This window comes from Ceratotherium simum, chromosome X, assembly GCF_057802395.1.
Source record: "Ceratotherium simum simum isolate JZ-2026a chromosome X, ASM5780239v1, whole genome shotgun sequence".
Classification (NCBI taxonomy): domain Eukaryota; kingdom Metazoa; phylum Chordata; class Mammalia; order Perissodactyla; family Rhinocerotidae; genus Ceratotherium; species Ceratotherium simum.
The window spans coordinates 17,948,227-17,970,987 of NC_141940.1; the positions used below are offsets into that span (position 1 = coordinate 17,948,227).

At 40.0% G+C, this 22,761-nt stretch overlaps 1 protein-coding gene across 4 annotated transcripts; it reads right to left on the reverse strand.

Annotated features, from left to right (window-relative positions):
- Nucleotides 1-1,774: 1,774 nt before the first annotated feature.
- CCDC160 (coiled-coil domain containing 160) lies at nt 1,775-10,531 on the reverse strand. Of its 4 annotated transcripts, none has more exons than XM_087427483.1 (4): nt 10,366-10,531; nt 9,172-9,239; nt 8,114-8,156; nt 1,775-3,160 (listed from the first exon to the last, which is right to left on the reverse strand). In XM_087427483.1, the coding sequence occupies exon 4, from the start codon at nt 3,134-3,136 to the stop codon at nt 2,156-2,158; it is 981 nt and encodes a 326-aa protein (XP_087283609.1). In that variant the 5' UTR covers nt 3,137-3,160; nt 8,114-8,156; nt 9,172-9,239; nt 10,366-10,531; the 3' UTR covers nt 1,775-2,155. The 4 variants fall into 4 exon arrangements, with proteins under 4 accessions (XP_087283609.1, XP_087283607.1, XP_087283606.1 ...); XM_087427481.1 differs by having other exon boundaries at nt 8,114-8,160; XM_087427480.1 differs by lacking the exon at nt 8,114-8,156 and having other exon boundaries at nt 10,366-10,530.
- Between the last annotated feature and the right edge of the window lie 12,230 nt (nt 10,532-22,761).

A 22,761-nucleotide genomic window follows, 5' to 3' on the forward strand; every position in this document is an offset into this window, starting at 1 on the left:
CACAGGGCCTTTCCATAGCACAGGCCTTGCTGGGGCTCAGCATCCCAGGCTTTCTCATCAAGAATCTGTTTTCCAGCTCCATCCTAGAAATACAGACCCTCACCCTAGAGCTGGGCTAAGCCATGCACTTATCTTTTCTGGACCTCCCTGCACCACACTCCTTCCCTGCCCTCTAAGTACACATAAGCACACATACAAACTCATGCAAGATAAACCAAGTTGTCACTGAAGACTTTAGATGTGTGGTTGGTTGATAGAAATTCTCCTGGAGTAAAAGCTCCTCTTTAAAAATTGAAATATACTAAGAGGATTGAGCCTAGTAGCTTAAGTAATGCAATTTGTGAAATCTTTTAAACATGTAAGCACCTCTGCACACTAGCAGTCAGGGACTGAGAGTCTTTCTGGGGCAAGGACAAAGCGGTAATTGTTAAGGGGGTGATAAGGCAGAGAGTCAAACGGGGCAAAGAGTTCCTAGTTTGCTTTCATATCTAGACCCTTGGTGGGAAGCCAGTGACCACCAAACACCTGAAAGTCATCTTGCCCTTTGAGCAGGCTGCCAGTGCTGGGGTTAAGTTATCACGACTAAGTCAGAAAGCTCCAAAGATTATTATCATCCAATTTAGTCCAAGCTTCCCAGGCCAGGCAAGCCGCGCTCAGCCTCCAGGTCTGCTTAGTTTGTGTCCATTCAATGCCTGCCCCGACCTTGACGGGTAAAAAGGAAATGAGAAAGGAGAAGAAATAACCTCATTTACTCTCTCTCCTGATTTATTATGGACACAGTACTTGGAGATGTTCAAACTATAAAAAGAGCCTTTGTATATTTCCTTTGAAAGGAGGGGTCTGCAAAGTAGATCCCTCAAAGTATTAGAACTGAATGCACCCTATGCCATAGGAGTTTTACTTCCCCACAGGTACAGTTACACTTGCAAACCAAATCACTGAGCTGAAATCACAGAACATTAGAACTGAACAGAATCTGGATGACAGATCTACTCTCGTTTTACAGATGAGGACTTTTAGACCTAGAAGGTTAATTAGCTGGTAAATGGCAAAGCAGGTCCCAGAACCCAAGTGTCCAGACTCCCAGTCCGGGGATTTCCCATTAGGGAAGATATCTAAAACCTTGCAATTGTATCCCACCCTCATAGTCTGTAACTACATTTGGTTCATTGGACTTAAAAATACCATGCAAACAGAACTCCAATGATAAGAAATCTTGATGATTGATACAAACAAAGAATCAACTAGCCCATCATTTCTACCAAAGGACTGAGGCAGTACATTTTTATTCTTTATAAGTATAAAATAAATTGTCATTGCCTGGGCCCTTACAGGGCTGGATTCCTGTATAAGTCAAGCCAGCTCACTGACAGCTTACCCAGATGACATCCAACACCTTTTACCCCAGTCCTGGGCAGCTGGTGATGTAAACTGGGCAGGAAGCTTAGAAATTTTCCCCTGGTAGAATTCTGGAAGAACTGTGTAAACAACGCCCCTTGCTGGTCAACATAAGAAAATGCAAAAGCCATTGCTGACAAAATCAGGGCTCTAGCAAAGGTCACAGCCTTGTCCCTAAGTCGTCTTCTAGTCTTTGGGAACCGTGGCCAGGTCAAGGAAGAAGGCATGAGGAAAACAACAGTGGGAGAAAAATACTGTTTTTTTCTGAGATGTTTATATGTGCCTAATGAAGGTTAGATCTCAAAGAAAGCAGATACATTTTTAGTATCTCATTGAGTCTGAACAGGCAACTGTAAGACCCACAGACACGTTATGCTTATACACATAAACAAGATTTTTATTGTTAACATCAACGAACACAGATGGAAGAATATTCACGTGCCAAGGACATATTGCTCACAAGATAACAAAATGGCTGTTGATTTGTATTCATAAATGATTTGGTGAATCACTACATGTCTTTGAGCGAAATATATATAAAAAAGATTTCTGAAGCTTCATTTCCATTTGGACTCTCGCAACAACTTCATTAGAAAGAGAAAGCAGAAGCTTTGAAGTTAACATCTATACGTTTTACGGATATTCTGATTCACCAAAAATGAAAATTACATCCCATTACACACATTTTAAGTAGTACACAAAGCACAAGAAACATTGATTTGGCTCAACGATTTGCCTAATGAAAGGCTTTTAAGTTTTAAAAAAAGTCCCCTGTGAAGCTGTCAAGCGCACTTGATGACGTTATGGAAGCAAAGTGTTTTCTAAGCAACTCCAGAGCCCTGTTATTTCTTTCTTGCAGCGTCTTCTCAGCTCTCAGTTCATTCTTGATGGCATCGAGCTCTCCATGGATCTTTTCCATTTCTAATTCATAATACAATTTCATTTCTTCCCTGAGGAGTGCATTTCCAACCTCGGTTTGACGCTTTAACTTCCTAACAGCTTCTTTTAAATCTCTGTTCTCTAGGCTCAACTTGTGGATGACTTCTTTGGCTTGCTGGAGCTCTTCAGTTAAGTTTTTGACATTAATTGCTTTTTCAGATAGGTCATTTCTTAAAGCTTGAAGTTCCCAATCTTTCTTCGAAGTTTCCATCCCCGTTTCTTGAAAATTTAGAGGTTTTGCGGAGACTTCCTTTTTGGAGTTCAAAAGTTCTTTTTCAGCATTTTCAAATTCCTCTTCTATTTTTCTGCATTTCATATTGAGTTCTTCCAGTTCTTCATTCAAAAGATTCAGGCGAAGTTTTGGAGACATTCCTTCGGTCAATTTCTTCTTCTTGTCCTTCTTGTCTTGTTGCGGTAGAGTTGGTAATTCCTTTGTACTCCAGGTAGAATGATCTTCTGTGCTATTCAAGCTTTCTTCGGCTACAACATCCAAATTAGATGACTCACAGGAGGCAGAATTCATGTCTGCTTCATTCTTTGAAATGTTTATCTTTCTCTCTCTTAAATTTGGTTCTTGCTCTTTTTCATTTAGTTGGGAAATAAATTCTTTCCTCTTAAATTTATTTTCTTCTTGAAACTTTCTACTAGACAGATTATACACTCCTTCCATTCTCTTGGTCTTATCTAAAGTCATTTGTTCAGAAGAAGATTCAGGCTGAGAAGCCTCATCTAGAACATCCTGTGCACTAAAAAAAGGAGCAAACATATTCTCCTTCCAGTGTTTTCTTCTAGCATCCATTTCTCCAGGCACCTCTTTCAATTCCTGAAAAACAAAATTTAAAATCAAGGCACCTTATTTGTACTGGCAGCTGGTGTAGTGGAAAGAACTAAGAATGCTGGCTCTTGGGTGAAAGAACCTAAATATTTGAGGACTGGCTCTCCCTCTAACTTATTGAGTGACTTGGGCCTCAGTCCCTCATTTGTAAATTGAAAGAGCTAAACTAGCTAAGTTCTACAGACCCTTCCAGCTTTAAAATTCTCTGATCCTATGAAATTTAACCAATAAATTGACACATTTGGCTATGTATTGTAGATAGAGAAAATAATTCTATGAGAATGCAACCACACACATGAAAACAGACTGCTTCAAAATAGTAAAAGTGATTTAAAATTATTAGGTTAATATTAAAATAGGTTAATACCTGTGCTTCTAACGTACCTGAATTTTTTTCCCTAGTTCTTTTGGGTTGGACTACTGTTTATTCATTCTTTAAAGTGACTAAAACATCAGGGCTGCAACGTGAGCTGCTTTTGGTAAAGTATACCATGCAGACTTCCTTATGACTAACTGCCAAATGCCCTTCTGTCTTGACCTATAAATTCCTGCTATTCCAGTCTTGGGCTTTGCTTTTAGGCAAGACTGCCAAGTGTACAGAATTCTATCCGTTTTGACAGCAATTTCATGATGAGAACCGAATGTCAACAACTGAAAGTATTAATGCCGTCAAATGTATTTTTCTCAAAATATTGACTCCAAGTGTAGTTTTTAGGTGAAAACAGCATACTAAATCACAAACAACTTTCTAAATTTATAAAAATTAGAGGATATTTATTTTGTTTCAAAAGGAGTCTTTCCTATCCAAAGAGACTCCATAACATATTTCCTAAAGCACGGAAATATGTGATCAGTAACTACTTCCGAGAGAAGGGAGAAAGAAGGAGCCACGAAACATGCTGAAGGGCCACTGGAATCTGAAGCCACCAAACTGGCAACTGCAGCTGCCATGAAAGGGCGGGAAGAAGAAGGAGGGCATCGCTTTACTCATTTTATACATTAATTTGCTGTAATATATTTGTAGCATCACCACTGAGAAAAATCAAAGCATGCCTGCATCTGTTTTTCCCATGTACACAAATGTAATTTTATCTTGGTAACGAAAAATGGCAATTGTGTTTATTTTTCATTAATATTTTCTTTAATATTATTAAAGATTATAGATGTTTTACTATTATGTTATATAATTATAAATAAAAATAATTTAAATTATTTTTAAATTTAAATATTTAAATAAAAACATAAAACATATAATAATATATAAATATAAATATAATATTAGTGCATGTTATTTGTAGAATTTTGGAAAATACAGATAACAAAAGGAATCTCCCTCATAATCCCACGGCCCTGAGATAACCACTTTTTGGTATATTATCTCTCTAGTATTTTCTTTTTTTTTTCGTGAGGAAGATCAGCCCTGAGCTAACATCTATTGCCAATCCTCCTCCTTTTTTTTTCCCCCAAGGCCCCAGTAGATAGTTGTATGTCATAGTTGCACATCCTTCTAGTTGCTGTATGTGGGACGCAGCCTCAGCATGGCCGGAGAAGCGGTGCGTTGGTGCGCGCCCGGGATCCGAACCCCGGCCGCCAGTAGCGGAACGCGCACACTTAACCGCTGAGCCACGAGCCGGCCCTCTAGCATTTTCTTTTTAACAACAGTAGTTTAAATTTTAACAGATTTTCATTGCTACAGACCATGAGAGAATAAACCTGATACCTATGTGTACTGAACATGCCTAACCCACTCCTCCACAAAAAAGAGGGAAGGGACTTGCTATCCCCAAGGGTACACACCCACTGGCCACTCCTTGGCTTTGAGGAAAGGGAAAGGTACAAATATTCAGTGAAGGTGTTAAAATGAGTGGTTCAAAACCCCTAAGCCAAGCTTTATTAAAGTTTGGTCCACCAGACCACAGTAATAAGCTGAGACTTGAAATTCATAGTATATATTTGCCATTGGAGCATCATCTCCTTTCTCTTGAAATAGTCCTTTCTGACTTTTATTATTCTACTAGTCACCATCCAGAAGCATCTATGATCTATCTGTTCTTAAAGGGGAAGATAATCAGAATCCTAGTTTCTCTCCTCTCTAGAAATATGAATGCAAATAATTGGGAATTATTATAGTGATCATAAAAGAAAGGAACAGAGGAAAGAGAAAAGACAGTGATGCTAATTGCCAGTCACATTTTTTAGCAGTCAAATTTTTACCAGACAATTCTGTAAAAGATACAAATGCTTCTAATCAGGTAGCAATGGGAGAGAGATTGTTCCTCCTCCTATCTAATTCTGGATGAAAGGCATTGGTGAGACTGATCAGGAAGGAAGTACTCAGAAGGGCAAGTAAGGTGAGGCCACTTTATACCTGGAGATGGCAATAACGACAAACCTGAGACAGAGATCTGGGTATAGACAAAGGTTAAAATAGAAAACCCTTTTCATTAATAATTTTGCTCCTTGACAATGTGACTTCTATCTCCAACCCTCCCATAAATCTCTGGCAAAAAAATATACATATATTTTTTTTCTTCAATTTCACTACATTTCTTTCCTGAGCCTCTATACAATTTCCTTCTATAGCCAATGCTTTTCACAGAACTGGGAAGAGTCCACTTATTTTATAACTGATACTCAGAGAAGTCAAGTGATTTGATCAAGGCCACACAGCCTGAGTGGTAAAATTGAGAGCCTGTCTCCCAGGTCAGTGCCTCTTCTAAAATTCCTCTTTATTCTTCTGCTAGGTTTCATTCCACAAATTGAAAGAAAACAATCCACTATTTTCAGAGCTTAGGTATTTTTTAAAGGGCCACAAAAGGAGAGAGGAGAAATGAAGGGGGGAGGGTAAGGAGAATTGCATGTCACATATCAAAGGACAGAATGAGAAAAGGTTTGAAAAGCCTTTTGGAATTTCCCTCCCATGGCTTACACAGGGCAGGGTCAAGGGGTCTCGGAGCTGCTCCTTTCTTTCTTTCTTTTTTTTTTTTTCTCTCTTTCATTGGCAAGATATCCTTTAAGGGCTTGTTCCCAAACCTAGTCACAGAGTATGGCAACGCCCAGACTGGGGGTAAAAGCTGCCAGTCTCATTTTCTCTTTACAAACTGCACTGTTTGTTTTTTATGCAGAACAAGTATGACATTAGTATTCGGTGTGGACAAGGAATATGCTTTGAAACAATGACATTCCTCTACCCTGGCGTGGCAGCCATTTTGCTCTCAATAAACTTGATTAGGTAATTTGTTGCAGCATAAGGCAAATCAAACCAGAAGCCATTATTAAAAGTATAAGCATGCCTTTTTAGGGGTCAACTGTGAACATTTATTACTATAAGTGCCTACCCAACACTACACTGGATACTGAAGGACTGAAGGGTAGGGGAAGGAGGTCCAAGAGAAATGAAAACTTTAAAGAAACAAATGAGCCAGACCACAGGAAAACAATATCAAGTCATGTGATAAAAACAATTAGTGGTCCTCTAAGACAGTGATCCCCCAGAAGTCCTTGGGCCTGCACTGTTAAGGCATGGGTGTCCACAATATGGCTACATCTATTCATTTGTGTCTGACATGAATTAATAATGGACTTTTGATGGTTCTAGTTACTATCTCCCTGAAAACATCACCATTCATCCTCTGGTGACTTTCTTCTTTTTGCAGTAGCAAAGCAGTAGGGCATTTTGGTGCAGTAAGGAATCTCTTGACTCATGGAAGTGGTTTATATTCACCTAAAGAATTTGGGAACCACTGATAAAATAAATTGAAAATGAATTTACAATGTAATGTGACGTAACATAATGTCATTGTTGAGAGCTAAGCAAAGAGTAGTCATTAATGATGGATCTTTAGGTAAACCGTTCCATAAAAATCTTGAGTGAATGCATATCTATCCTCAAATAGCTCCAGAAAAGAATACACTACCGTCCACTGTGAAAGGAGAAACCCACAAAACCATCTCACTTTCATTTTCAAAGTATGGGGCCCTGGGGAATATACTCATATTAAGGTTGATAAGTGATCAAATATGTGAAATCGAATTATTTGTTTTCTAAAATATTCATATTTTAAATCCCATGCTTGAGGGAAATTTGATGACAGAAAAATCAAACATCTTTCTTCTGTTGCCCTATCTCATTGACACCAGAATTTGATTTAAAATCTTCAGGACTATCTCTTTTGCATAAATCTAGATCTGTCTGCAAAATGCAATTCTTCTCTCAGGTAGGGGTAGGCAGGGACTGGGAGACAGTTCTGGAAAACCTCCAGAGGCTTTTTCCCACCTCACAAGAGTGCTTCATCCTAAATGCCGTAAATTGGGAATGATGGTTGCAAAAGGCCATCTCCAACCTGTGATGGGCAACCTTCTGTCACTACTCTCAGCCCCCCTCAACTCAAGGCGTGGCTTTTAGTCACAGCCCAGGGGCAGTAAGGGGAAGACAAAGGGCCCTTCTTAGCCCAGAGAACTTTTTCCCATCATCCTTCGATGGTTTCAGTTCTCCGGACCCTCAGAAAAACTGCTTGGTCAAAATAGGAAAAAAAAAAAAAGTTTGCTACAAAGAAAGTCACTGGCCTTGCTTCTTTGCTCAATTGTCCAATCTGTTCTCACTCAAAAGCAGTAGTTCTCAACTTTTTTTCTGCTTCCACCGTTCCCAGGCACAAAACGCTGCCAGCATTACCCTCTCTCCTTATTCAAGAAGATTCTAATCCGCCCCCTCTAGGGAAGCTTCCCTATTCCCCTCCCTCTTGAGAATCACTGGCTTGCAGAAAACTACTAAATACCAAAATGAGGACCCAAATGAACTGTCTGAAGTCAAGGTGGGTGAACGTGTTTACTGTGCAAAATTGTGGTTCTTGAGAAAGGAACTGAGTATGGACTACGGTGAAAAAAAGACGGAAGGAGTCAGATATCTTGGCTCTCACGCTTTAGAACTATGTGAAAACTTACCTTTTGTGAGCCTCAGTTGCTTCAGGTGTAAAACAGGGACAATCTACCTATTTCACAGGTGGTTAAGAGAAATTAATGAAAACAAAAATGGAAGCAGTTTTAAAGTACACTGTAAACCACAGGTTTTGTTCTTTTTAAGGTTTTCCCTTCCCCTCCCTTGGAACATAAACCAGCCAGTTAAACAACCCAACCGTTCTCCAAAGATATGTGCTCCAAAGTTGCCAGCCTGAAGTCATCAGACCTCACAAAAAGTTAATTAAAAAAAAATGTAGGTACTGTTAAAGTAAGCAGGGGGGAACCTAAACTCAAATTTTAAATCAATTTAACCTGCATCCTCAGGAAAGAATTAGCCTTAAATCCTGTAAGTTATTGATGCTCCCAGATTTCTGAAGCTAAACTGATTCTAGCTAAGCATAAAAGTGGTAGTCTTTTTCTACAACCGAAGATATTTGCATTTTTAGCACCAATTGCTTTACAAAGAACTTCCCAAATGCCCCAGTGCTTTTCAGAGCCACTAATAACTTCTTTGAAATTTTATAATTGGAGGATCAGTTTGAAGACCAGCAAGGATGACTCTGCACTCGGAGCTTTTCCTGTGCTTCTACAGAATTTCATACATACTTTTATTTTACCAATACACTGTGATCTCCTGGCATCTTATTCATCACTGTTCCATAGCTGTTACCTGACACAGAGTAGCCCTCAATAAATATTTGTTGAATGAATGATCCTTAATATTCTTTCTGAAAATTCTATAATGTTTTGATTCTAATTGAGTTTTTGTAAATACTTATAATTTCTCCTCTGGTTTATGAAGTTTTTGGGTGACATTTTAGGGAAAGGACATTTATTTTTCCCTCCAAGTTTATTTGGCTCAGCTAAAGTCTTCAGGACACTTTTCTTTTGTATTTTTATGAGGCTTTTTTGATAGTGTACTGACAATGCAGACTAATGGTCTAGTCACAAGGTGGAAGATTTATGCTGGGTGAGGCTCACCCATAACCCCCATAACAAGATATCACCCATAACAAGATATCAGCCAGCACGACTGTACTTACTCTTCCTGACTCTTCCTGACGTCCAAGGCCTTCTCTTGGATGCTGTTGTTCTCCTTCTCCACTTTGAACTGAAAAATAAAATCCCCCCAGTGTAATTAGAAAATACAAATAACCAGAATGCCCAAATATGTGTTTATATCTGAGATGTAGCTGAAAATTAGAAGTGATTTCCTTAGAATGTCGTTGGGCCTATCTGAAATGTGATGCCAGACACTTTGAAGCAAGTTTTCTTTTTAATTTGTCAACTCACCTTCCCAACTATTATGCCACTAAGTCTTCCTTCCCCAAGCAAAGCAAATATCAAATGGGACGAGAATCACGGCAGCATCTTCTTCAACACAGTATCTCCTGGCATTTAGCACCTACTGAACAAACGAGCCACCGCTGGCGCCGCGGCAGCAGCATGCTTGTTATTAATGAGCATGCCAAGAGCCACGTTAGCAAAGGGCTGGAGACTAGGCCTTGCCTCCCTCCCTCAGAGTACAGTTAATTTGAAAAATCATTAAAAAGGGAAGTGATCCCGATCTTTGCCTTAATCTTTCATGGTCCTAACATATGAGCCAAGCGTCCACTTCATGGGACAAATAATCTTCTCTATTGTTTGGCAGATACTGAGAGTGCAGCAAAGTACTATTGAAAACTGGGCCCTGTGAACGGTTATTGCCCTCAATTCTTTGTTATTAGTGTAAAATTATTCCTTCTGGGAGAAAAGATACGGAGTCACCTTAATTCTGAAGGCTGAGTACTTTATTAGTATGGAAGTCACATTCTTGCTATAAAGCTGTATCTATGCATAGTTTGGGGGTTTTTCTGTAAATGGTTAACTGAAACTCCTGCCATCGCTGCTTCCAGTGGAGAGAAGGTGACTCGGGTCGGGGCGCTGCCCCGGCCCCCACCGCAGGTGACACCTTCCACCTCCCCAGTCCCTACCGTCTGGCTGGCGGGCGGCGGGGAGAGGGCAGCGGGCGAGGCCTGACCCCACTCCTCCTTCCACACTCCGGCTCCCTCGTCTCGTGCCCTTCCCTCCCAAACGCGCGCCAGCTCCCGGCCTGGGGCTCTAAAGAGAGAAGAAACCCGCAGTGGGGGTCGAGGTGGGGACCGCGGGCACCTCCGCCCTGGGTCACCCTACGGCCGAGCCAGGGAAGACGCGGGGCGAGCCCTGGGGAGCCCGGGCTTTTCCACGCGCGGACATACCTGGAGGCGTGGGTGGGGTCCGGCGGGCCCTGTCTCCTGTTCCCCGAAGCTGGTCACCACCGGCGGGCGGCAGCCCTTGGTTCGGCGCTGGCCACCGCCACCCGGCCGCGCCGGCCCGGGGCAGAGCCTCTGCAGTGCAGCGCCAGCGCCGGCCGCGCCGTTGCCTAGCAACCGGCCGGCCTGATTTAAAGGGACCCGGGCGCCGGAGACCCGCGCGGCGGGCGGGACGCTGCCTGCCGGCAGGCAAAGCCCGCCCCAGCACTGAGCATGCCCGCTAGGGCGGGCCCCGCGGCGGCTCCTGCCGGCAAGAAATAGGAACTCAAAGAGCCGGAGAGCTGAGTCAGGGTGGGAAGGGGCGAGCAACTGCGAGGCCGCCCCACCCACCGTGGGCTTCATACAGAGGGTCTGGGTGACTCACAAAGCCACCTGGACACTGCGATTGTGGGGGGAGGAGGGAGTGGCACAGGGTTAATCCCCGGGCCTGCAGTTTAGTAACATGACGTTGAGGAGGGTTAGCTGTGGAAGGTCGCCTGGATTTGGTTCAGGGTCCCTAACGATGTGAGCATTGCAGCCCGCCCCCGCCCCCACGCACAGCCTTGGCCCTCAGCACAATGGTCTGGCCAGAATTTCTGCCTCTGACCAAGCTTCTAAGGACCTGTGTCAGGAGAGCCTTGTCCCCTGGTTGTGCCCCTATGAGAGACTGGGCTTGTATCTCAGGTAACCCGTGGTTTCCTCCTTTATGACTCAGGAATTTCTCTAAACCACTCATGCACATATTTGAATTTAAAATCGATTGCGGGCAACTAGTTCTACACTGCTGGCGGTGTAAAATGGTTTCCTTTCATCAGTCCCAAAACTACTGTCTTCGAGCGTCAAAGGTTGCTCCCAACTTCCGGGAATCGGTTGGGGGAACAAGCCCACGTTCTTCATTATGTTATAGATTTCAGTCATAGTGTTTTGTTAAATAAATAAATGATCTTCTCAGACTTTGCTTAGCCTGGTTGCCCAACGCTGATTCTTTCATCACCAAGTTGGTCACAGACACTGACAACACACACTGGCCATAGTCTGAATCAGACTCTGCCTGGGCCTGACCAAAAGATAGACCTGGCAAAGGTTGTAGGGCCTGAAACAGAGCAGGACTGGGGTGTCCAAAATAGTAATAAGAGTGACTTTTAGGAAAGCTAGTATTTTCTAGGAAGCATGAGGGTGAAAGGAAACATTGGCTCTGGAATCTCAAGAAAAAGGAGATTTAAGCCATTTAAAAAGTGACAGTCTGGGCCGGCCCTGTGGCTTAGCGGTTAAGTGCGCCTGTTCCGCTACTGGCGGCCCGGGTTCGGATCCCGGGCACGCACCAACGCACCGCTTCTCTGACCATGCTGAGGCGGCGTCCCACATACAAAAACTAGAAGGATGTGCAACTATGACATACAACTATCTCCTGGGGCTTTGGGGGAAAAAAAAAAAGGAGGAGGATTGGCAATAGAGGTTAGCTCAGAGCCCGTCTTCCTCAGCAAAAAGAGGAGGATTAACACAGATGTTAGCTCAGGGCTGATCTTCCTCACAAAAAAAAAAGTGACAGTCTAATTTATCGAGACCTAGCAAGGGAGTGACTTAGAAACAATACCAAGATACATTTCAAAACTTCAAAACTTCTTTTGAACTGGATCTAACAGGTGTTTGGGAGCTGGCTAGGTTGCATTCAGGTGCCCTGAGGCCTTGTGTTTAGTCTCCTTTCTCCTCCTTTGAGAAGGAGAAAGAATGTCAACAAGGGTTGGAGGCATGAAGAGGCATAATGTCAACGTGTGTTTTGTTATGGACCCCGTCAGAATGTTTGCGTGATTCTGACAAAACTTTTTTCCTTTATATTAATTCTTTGAATTGCCCTGCATTTATCATTTATCATTTCTGTTTTAATTATTTTTAAAGAGTTCCATTTATTTTTGCTTGATAATAAGATCCCTTATTAATGTAATAAAAGAATCTTTCTTAGACAAATACTGTGTGATTTCACTCATATGTGGAAGATAAATAAAACAAACCAACAAACACATAGATACAGAGAGCAGATTGGTGGTTACCAGAGGAGAAGGGGGACTTCTCCTCTGGTATAGACAATGCAGTCTATACAGAAGTCAAAATATAATGATGTACACCTGAAATCTATATAATGTTATAAACCAGTTACCTCAATAAAAAATGAATTTCTTAATTGCTCAGTGCCTCAGTTTCCTCATTTGTACAATGGGAATAATAATTGTCCCTCACTTATAGGAGTGTTGTGAGGACTGAGTTAATGTTTTTAAAACCCTTAGGGCAATGCCTAACATAGTAAAACCTATATAAATGTTTGCTACTATTATTATTATCATTATCTCGTCCTATAAATTCATTACCCTCCTAAAATATAAAGACACTGATGGTGATAACTCAGGGTGTGCCCTGGGAAGTGGAGTCTGAAGTCTCAAGACCAGAATTCCAAACCTTTCTCTCAGGTAGAGTCCCAGAATCCCATTAGGCAGCCCCACCCCACTCCTATATCCCTGAAAAAAACGCACAAGGGGTTACTTTGGTCTTGCTGTAATTCTATTTTTAAATATGGTGGGCCGCTCCTTCATGTACCGTACTCAAAGTATCAAATGCCAGAGAAACGACAACAGTGAGGACAGAGAGTTTTGTTATTCAAAGTCACCGCAGACTTGGAGATAAGTTTTCAAATATGGAAGTCAGAAAACAGTTTACTGTCCTCAGGAACTTTTATTAATACCAAGGCGATAAGGCACTTGATAATAATAGAATCATATGGTCTTACAATGGAGCCCAACCTTCTCATTTTACCATGTAGGACATTGAGACTCAGAGAAGTAATGTGGTTTACCCTTTGATCACACAGCAAAATAAGCTTCTTTTGATTGCCCTGGCAAATGATCCTAGTTTGAGTAGCCTTAAACCTGGGATATTTGGGGCAATTAAAAAATATACATTTATAGGTATTTAAATTATTCATGCAGATAACAATAAAAGCCAACATTTCTCACACCCCCACATCCCATACATCTGCAGATTCTGTTAGCTGTACCTTCATAATGTATCCAGAATCTAATGGCTTCTCACCATCTCCTCCATCGCCACCCCGGTCCTGGCCCCCATCATCTGTTGACTGGACTATTGCAATAGCCCCCGAACCACTTCTACCCTGCCCAGAGTACTAGTTTCCTAAGGCTGCCATATCAGTATCACAAACTGAGTGGCTTAAAACAACAGACACTTATTCTCTCACAGTCCTGGAGGCCAGAAGTCTGAAATCAAGGTGTCGACAGGGTTGATTCCTTCTGGAGATTCTGAGGGACAATCTGTCTCTCCTAGCTTCTGGTGGTTGCCAGCAATCTGTAGCCTTCCTTGGCTTGTAGATGCATCACTCCAATCTCTGCCTCTGCCTTCACATGGTGTTCTCCCTGTGTGTCTGTGTGTCTTCACATAGCTGTCTTCCTTCTGTGTGTGTCTATGTGCCCAAATTCCCCTCCTCTTATAAGGACAGCAGTTATTGGATGAGGGCCCACTTTAATCCAGTATGACCTCATCTTAACTTGATTACATCTGCAAAGACTCTATTTATAATAAGGGCACATTCATAATTACTAGGAGTAAGGTAATCTTGAGCTTATCTTTCTGGTGGACACAAGTCAACCCACAACACCTGCCCACCATCTATTCTCAACACAGATCCAGAGAGACTGTTATAAAATTTTAAGTCAGATCATGTTACCACTTTGCTGAAAAGCCTACAAAAGCTCTCACTTCGACTTGCAGGAAAATCCAAAATCCTTATAATAGCCTACAAGGCCCTGCATGATTTACATCAAGAATCTCTTACCCCTCCCCGCATACACACAATACCTCTTTGACCTCCCCTCCTGCCACTTTATCCCTTGATGTTTCCACTCCAGCAGCACTGGCTGCCTTGTTCCGAGAACACCAGGCACCCTCCCACCATTAGGGATGACCTGTTCCCTCTGCCTTGAATGTTCTTCAAGAGATATGTGATCTCCAAGTATCTTACTTCCTTACCTTCCTCGAGTCTTTGTTCAAGTCTTAGCTTCTCCGTGAGGCCTACCCTGACCCTTCTATTTAGTACCGTCAACATTCAACCTCTGCAGCACTCCTGCTATTCCTTGTCCTACTCTACTTTTTAAAAATATACCACTTATATTCTAACCTACTATATTATGTTGTTTTTCTTCTGTTCTCTCTGCCCCGCCCCCACCCCACGCTGCACTACATTGTAAGTGCCAAGAGGACAGAGATCTTTGATTTGTTCACTGATATATTCTAAGCACCAAGCACAGTGCCTGGCACATGGTAGGCACTGAACAAATACTTTTTGAATGGATGAATGAATGAATGAATGAACTGAGCTCACATCATGTGCCAGGAGTGTTTCCTCTAAGCTTCACAACAATCTTATGATGTAGGCATTACTATTACCTATATTTTACAGATGAGAAAACTGAGGCACACAAAGGTTAAGTAACTTGCCTAGGGTGACACAGTTGGTAAGTGGTGGAGCTGGGGTTTGAACTCAGGCAGGTTTGGCTTTCAACAACCATGCAGCACTGACATATAAAGGGCATCTCACCACTGATGCCTGGGAGACCCTATATCCAGCTATCTCTTTTTCTAACATTTACATTTTCCAAGAGCAAGCGATGAACAGTAATAGTTTTTAAATACTGACATATGTTTTGCTAAGATATAGTTTGATGATGTTTGTACATTACATTGCACAAACTAGAGACTTGCTGTCTGGGTTCAAATGCCAGCTCTACCACTTAGCCGTTATGTGTCCTTGAGCAAATTGCTTAACTCCTTTGTATCCCAGGTTCTTCTTTGGTAAATTAAGAGTAATTCCACTTGTGTGAAGTAATCCTACCTCTCAGGGTGGCTGTGAGGACAAATTAGTTAATAAATGTAAAGCAATTGGAACTGTGCTTGGCAAATAGAAAGCACTCGATAAGTCTTGGCCATTAGTAGTAGTAGTATTCATGTGTAAAAAAAAGTATCCAATTGATCCAGTCTTGCCTATAATATAGAGGTTGTTATACAGGCAAAACCTACCTCTGGTGCTGAACGTTAAAATAATGGTTACCTTAGGGGAGGTAGTGACTGGGAAAGGACACTAGACAGGCTTCTGGGGTTTTGGTAATGTTCTGCTTGTTAATCTGAGCACTGGTTACATGGATGCATTTACTTTGTGAAAAATCGTGAAGTTCCACACTTAAGATTTGTACATTTTTTCTTTTTCTTTTTTTTTTAAAGATTTTATTTATTTTTCCCCCCAAAGCCCCAGTAGATAGTTGTATGTCATAGCTGCATATCCTTCTAGTTGCTGTATGTGGGACGCGGCCTCAGAACGGCCAGAGAAGCGGTGCGTCAGTGCGTGCCCGGGATCCGAACCCGGGCTGCCAGCAGCAGAGCGTGCGCACTTAACAGCTAAGCCACGGGGCTGGCCCTGTACATTTTTTCTGTTTGTGTACCTCAATAAAAATCTTATTTAAAAACAACTGAATCCAGCCTTACATCATTTTCTCTCAATTTCTCTATTCCTTTTCTTAAATTTCCCCCAACTCCCATTTATTCAGGTAATGATTGCTGAGCACCTCGATGTGCCTGGAATTGGGCTAAGTGCTAGAAGTATTCAGATAGACGAATGTGATAAATGATGAAAGTATTTACAAAATAAGGATGGGCTCGGATGAAGAAGTGGTCAATCAGATGGGAAAGGGGTTTGAGTCAAGGAAGTCTTAAGCTCCTTGGATGGTGAACCATCTGAGCTCGGTCTTGAAAGATGAATAATAGTTCTCCAGGCAAAAAAAGGAGGTAAAACAGAGGGAACAGCATATGAAAAGGCACAGAACCACGAAACAGTATGGCAAGTTGGAAAATCTAAAATAATTCAGATTTACTGGATCTTAAAGTGCAAGGCATTAGGTGCGAGGAGCTAGAGTGAGAATAAGAGAGTAAGAGTATTACAGAAAAAGATAATACTTATTGGTGAAAGTGACTTTGGCTTAACAAATTAAATTTTTGAAAATCTAAGGAGATGCATTCACATGGTTGATTTACCTTACAAATCTTTCAGTTTGATTTAGGATATATTTATTGATTTACCTGCAACATGTTGGGTAGTATGCTAAGTACTAGGCACGCAGAAATTAGTAAGATCAATGAAGCCCAAGCACAAGAAACATGAAGAAAACTATACCAAGGCACATGATAATCAAATTGCTTAAAACCAGTGATAGAGAAAATCTTAAAAGCAGCCAGAGGAAAAAAGACACATTACATACAGAGGACAGGAGATTTTGCATTGGAAAAAATGCAAGCCAGAAGACAGTGGAACAACATTTTTAAAGTAGTGAAAGAAAAAAAGAAAGTCAACCTAGACTTGTTTTATCCAGTAAATATGTCTTTCAAAACAGAGGCAAAATAAATACTTTTTCAGATATACAAAAGCTGAAAGAATTCATCACCAGAAGACCTGCACTACAAGAAATGTTAAAGGAAGTCCTTCAGTCCTGATATGGGATGAAAATCTGGATCTACACAAAGGAATGTAGAGCACTGGAAACTGTAAATACAGTTTTCATGTGGGTAGGTATAAAGACATTTTTCTTATCATTTAAATATCTTTAAAAAAAGTCAACTGTCTATGCGTTCATGTTTTCATGTTCTTTGGATAAATACCCAACAGTGGAATAGCTGGATTGTATGGTAGTTCTATTCTTAATTTTTTGAGGAATTTCCATACTGTTTTCCATATGTGGTATATATACACAATGGAATACTACTCAGCCATAAGAAATGATGAAATCCAGCCATTTGTGACAACATGGATGGACATTGAGGGTATTACGCTAAGTGAAATAAGTCAGAGGGAGAAAGTCAAATACCGTATGATCTCACTCATAAGTAGAAGATAAAAACAACAACAAATAATCACATAGAGACACATATTGGATTGGTGGTTACCAGAGGGGAAGTAGGGAGGGAGGGGAGTGAAAGGGATGATTAGGCACATGTGTGTGGTGATGGACTGTAATTAGTCTTTGGGTGGTGAACATTATGTAATCTATACAGAAATCAAAATATAATGATGTACACCTGAAATTTGTATAATGTTATAAACCAATGTTACCGCAATAAAAAAAAGATAGTCAACTGTCTAAAATAAAAATGATCAATATTTTTTGGGTTTATTACATATATAAAAGTAAAATGCAGGACAAAAATAACACAAATGTTGAGAGGGAAGAAATGGAAGCATAATATTGCAAGGTTCTTTTACTGTATGTGAGTGTTATATACCACTTGCAGGTAGAATCTAATAAGTAAAGAATGTATACAGATAGACCTCACTTTGCTGATTCCAATATGCACAAATTTCAGTTACCACAGTTTAGTCAAATAACACCAGTCTCTCAACAAATTTTAGTTACCTCAGTGTATTAACTGTGAATAATTGCATAAAGTACAGACTTTGCTGTTAGTTCAGTCCACAAATAACTATGTAAATAGCAGATGTGCATCATGATCAGCAACCCCTCACATCACTTCTTTCAAAGTTTGTTGGCAATTGGTCACTTCACAGCTCTTATTCAATTCATGCACAGACAGCAAAGTGTGTAGTTATGTTGACTCCATGAATCCCAGTGATAAATCAAAGTGACATTTTACAAAAATGGATAAGAAAAAGAGAGAATTGACCAACAATTCTTTTGCATGTGGACATCAGTTGTCCCAACACCGTTTGTTAAAGGGATTATTCTTTCCCCATTGAATGTCTTGGTATCCTTGTCAAAAATCAATTGACTGTAAATTTGAGAGCTTATTTCTGCACTCTCAATTCTATTCTCAATTCTATTCCATGATCCGTATGTCTATCTTTGTGCCAATACCACACTCTCTTGATTACTGTAGCTCTGTAGTAAGTTTTCAAATTGGAACGTGTGAATCCTTCAACTTTGTTCTTTTTCAAGGTTGTTTTGGTTATTTTGATCCCCTTGAATTTCCATATGAATTTTAGGGTCAACTTGTTAATTTCTGCAAAGAAGCCAACTGAGATTTTGATAGGAATTACCTTGAATCTGTAGGTCAAGTTTGGTTATATACTATTTTACAGTATATACTTTTTCCATTCTTTTCAACTTTTTTGCTTTCTTATGTTGTTGATATGTTTCAAATACCTTAACTGCTTGTACTTTTCTTAAATCCAGTCTGACAATCTTTGTTCATTTAGCTACTTAAATATTTGGGTTAAATCTACCACCTTATTTTTGTGCTGTAAGTCCCTCTTTTCCATGGTTTTTCCCCTTCTTTCTCATCTTTTCTTATTGTACAGTTTCCTTTTCTCCTAATTCAAGGTTATACCCTCTGATTTTATTTTTAAATGGTTATCCCTGAGATTACGATATGAAAACTTACAAAAATTTGAAACAAATAATCTCTTTTCAGATGACAAAAGAACCTTTAAATATTAGATTCATTTAACTGCTCCCTCTCAGTTGGTGTCAATATTATATTTTAATTCTATATATTTATGTACTTTAACCCTCTAAGACTTAATTACTTTTTTATATAGTTAATATTTATTTAGATTTATCCATATATTTTCACTGGCTTTGCTCTGCTCTCCTTTCTACATCTCTGGCATCTGCAATAGCTTTTATTTTACCATTGGAATGTCCTTTAATGAGGTTCTACTGGTGGCAATTTCTCTCATTATGTTTCACCCTCTTGTTTGAAAGGTATTTTTGCAAAGCATACAATTATAGGTTGATAGTTATTTTCCATATATTTCCAGCACATTAAAGCTGTCATTCAGGGGCTGGCCCAGTGGTGTAGTGGTTAAGTTTGCACTTTCCACTTCAGCAGCCCCGCATGCGCAGGTTCAGATCTGGAAGCGGACCGAGGCACCTCTTGTCAAGCCATGCTGTGGTGGCATCCCATATAAAGTAGAGGAAGATGGGCGCAGATGTTAGCCCAGGGCCAGTCTTCCTCAGCAAAAAGAAGAGGATTGGCAGATGTTAGCTCAGGGCTAATCTTCCTCACACACACACACAAAAAGCTGTCATTCAATTGTCTATTGACTCCACTGTCACTGTTGGGAACCAGCTGTCAGTTAGCTGTCTAGTGTCTCTCTTTTCTTTGAAAGTAATCTGCTCTACTCTGGTGTCTTTGCTCAATTCTGAAAAGCTCTCAGCTATTGTCTCTCTCTCCTTTCCTTCTAGAACTCTGATTAAGTGCATAATTTAGACTGAGTCTATCACTCTAAATTCCAAGTTTCTTTCTTGTTTGCTGTTTTTTAATTTTTTTTAGAGAAAAACCCTTATTATAACATCTACTAGATGTTATATTATACAACTTGATTTGAAACTTACCAAACAATAGCAAAGCCTGTCTAGAAAATAATTTTGTACCCTATTTTATATATTCTATCTCTTTGCTTCTCTGTGCTGATTTCTGAATAATTTCTCCTTTATTAAATTGAGATATAATTTACATATAACATTATATTAGTTTCAGGTGTACAACATAATGATTCAATATCTGTATATATTGCAAAATGATCACCACAATAAGTCTAGTTAACATCTACCATTACCACACAGTTACAATTTTTTTCCCGTGATAAGAACTTTCAAGATCTATTCTCTTATGAATAATTTCTTTTGAAATGTCTTCCAGTTCACTAATTCTCTAATTAATTGTGTCTAATTTGCTGTTAATCTGTTCAATTGAATGAGTTCTTAATTTCAATCATGAATGTTTTTTTAGTTCCAGAAGTTCAATGCAATAATTATTAAAATATGGTTATTCTTTAGAATTTCTTGTTCCCTGCACATATTTTTATTTCTTTAAACACAGTAAGCATAATTCTTCATATTCTGTGTTTAATAATTCCAGTATCTAAATAATTTCAGGATATGGCTCTGCTGTCTGTTACTTTTTTTTGAGCTGCTCACTTTCCTTATAAAATAATTTGAATAAATTCTTTGCAATCTAGGACAAAGGTGAATTTCTTCAAAAAGGATTTATGTTTGCTTTTGCTGAGTATCTGGGAACATTAACAGGCCAGGATCACTTTAAATTTATGACTAGAGATTTCTTGAGTCACCCAGGCAGTGTGAATTGAGGCTGCATGATGACAACTTCTAGGCCAATTTTATCCTCCCTGTCCTGCTTGGCACCATCAAGGAAATATTTCTTTGTAGTCCCCTGAGGAAGTGGGTGGGTAAGCAAGTTAAGTTCTCCTTCACTGAGGGTTTATTCCTTTTGGGCACCAACTTAATCGGAAAAGGACTTCTATTAGACTTTCCATTTTAATTGGTCCCTGGGCTTGTGTCTTTTACCCTTATGTTTTGGGTGGTTTTTGCAGAGTTGAAATCCTCAAACTCCCCAAATTCTGCAATTGTCTTCAGGACAAAGCTAATTTCATTACTTCACTTCTCTAAGTTCTCACAGTCTCTTAGGTGTTATCCTGATAATTCCTTACCTGGAAGATCTTCAAGGCTTTTAAGTAGATGTTTTCTCATCTAATAACCAGTACTTTTTGTTGTTCTCAGGAGTGACGAGATGCCAGAAACAGAAAATCTATACTCCCTCTCTGGTCTGCCTCAACATAGCTCCTGGATCCACTAAAGCTCCTTTTACAGAGGTCAGAAAAGATCACTAACCTGCCATATTGACTTGACATACTTTTCATTCCTATCTAATGCAACCTCTCCATAGTTTCTGACACACCTGATTATTCCTTCCCTCTTGGAACCAGTTTCTGACTTTCACAACACCACACTTTCCTATACAACTCCTAAATGACCATTCCTCAGGCCTCAGATCTGGGTCTTCTCATTTTTACATTTCCTCTGCCACCATTCTGCCTTAAGCTACTAACATCTATCTCTTATATTACTTCAAGAGCCTCCTCACTGGATGTCCTCTGCCCATTCTTCTCTCCAACTAATTCACTCTCCCCACAGGAAACAGAGTAATCTTTTAAAAATGAAAATTAGAGGGGCTGGCCCAATGGTGTAGTGGTTAAGTTCATGCGCTCCACTTCAGCGGCCCGGGGTTTGCAAGTTCGGATCCCTGGCACAAACCTATGCACCACTTATCAAGCCATGCTGTGGCAGGTGTCCCACACATAAAGTAGAGGAAGATGGTCACGGATGTTAGCCCAGGGCCAATCTTCCTCAGCAAAAAGGGGAGTATTGGCAAGAGATGTTAGCTCAGGGCTAATCTTCCTCACCAAAAAATAAAAATGAAAATTAAGATCATGTCATTTTGCCTAGGTCAAATCCTTCAAAGCACTGCATTAGAACTTTAGATAAATTCCAAACAATTTAACATTCCTGCAAAACCCTGTATGATCTAACTCCTGCCTCTATATACATAATTGTTCCCTTATATAATACAATAAACAAGCTGATGTTTTTTCAGCTCCTCAAACATGTCAAATTCTTTCCTGCTTCAGATCCTTGACACCTGCTGTTCCCTCTTCCTGAAATATTGTTTCCATGTTTTTTGCATGGTTAACTCCTACTCATATTTCATAATTCACCTTAGCTGTTACTTTCTGAGACTTTCTCTGGCCACCTAATCCAATGGCATCCCATTTTTTTCCTTTAGAAAATTTCCCATAATATGTGATTAAATATTTATTGTGTGTTTATTTATTTAAGGTCTGTTCCCCCCCAATTATCTTTAAGTGCCAGGAAGGTGGAAGCCTTATTTGCTATTTTCCTACTCTATGCCCAAGACTTAGCATAGTGTTCGGCACATAGTAGGAGTTCAAGAAGTATATGTTAAATGATTGATTTCTCTCTCTTTAAGCAGACCTACATGAAAAGCACAATTATAGTTAGAAATTGCATGTTGAGCACAGAATTAAACAGGGGGTATGAGTTAGATGGCAATAATACTCATAGAGATCAGGCTAAAATAAAACATATTTGTAACTGGACCCATAATGCTTAAAGCTATATAGCCTAGATTACTTTCCCTTGATTAATATTTAATGGATAAAACCAGCACCTTCCTCAATAACTTAATACATGGCTTTTTATTATTGTTATCTACACTTTAGTAAAAGCAAATAAATAATCACCTACAAATAGCATATGTTTCTCATGTGGGCTTGGAAGTTCATTATTTGGAACTCTGAAAACATTTTCCTACAGAGCCAACATTATACACAGTCGTTAGGTTCCTTTGGTTAGTTCATAATGTTTAATCCATAATTCATTTACCCATTTTATAATTTTATTTATTTATTTATTTATTTATTTTTCCTCCAAAGCCCCAGTAGATAGTTGTATGTCATAGCTGCACATCCTTCTA

Bases quoted from the DNA above. Each gene is read 5' to 3' on its own strand.
- CCDC160 (XM_087427483.1), bottom strand. From the start codon at position 3,136: ATGGATGCTAGAAGAAAACACTGGAAGGAGAATATGTTTGCTCCTTTT.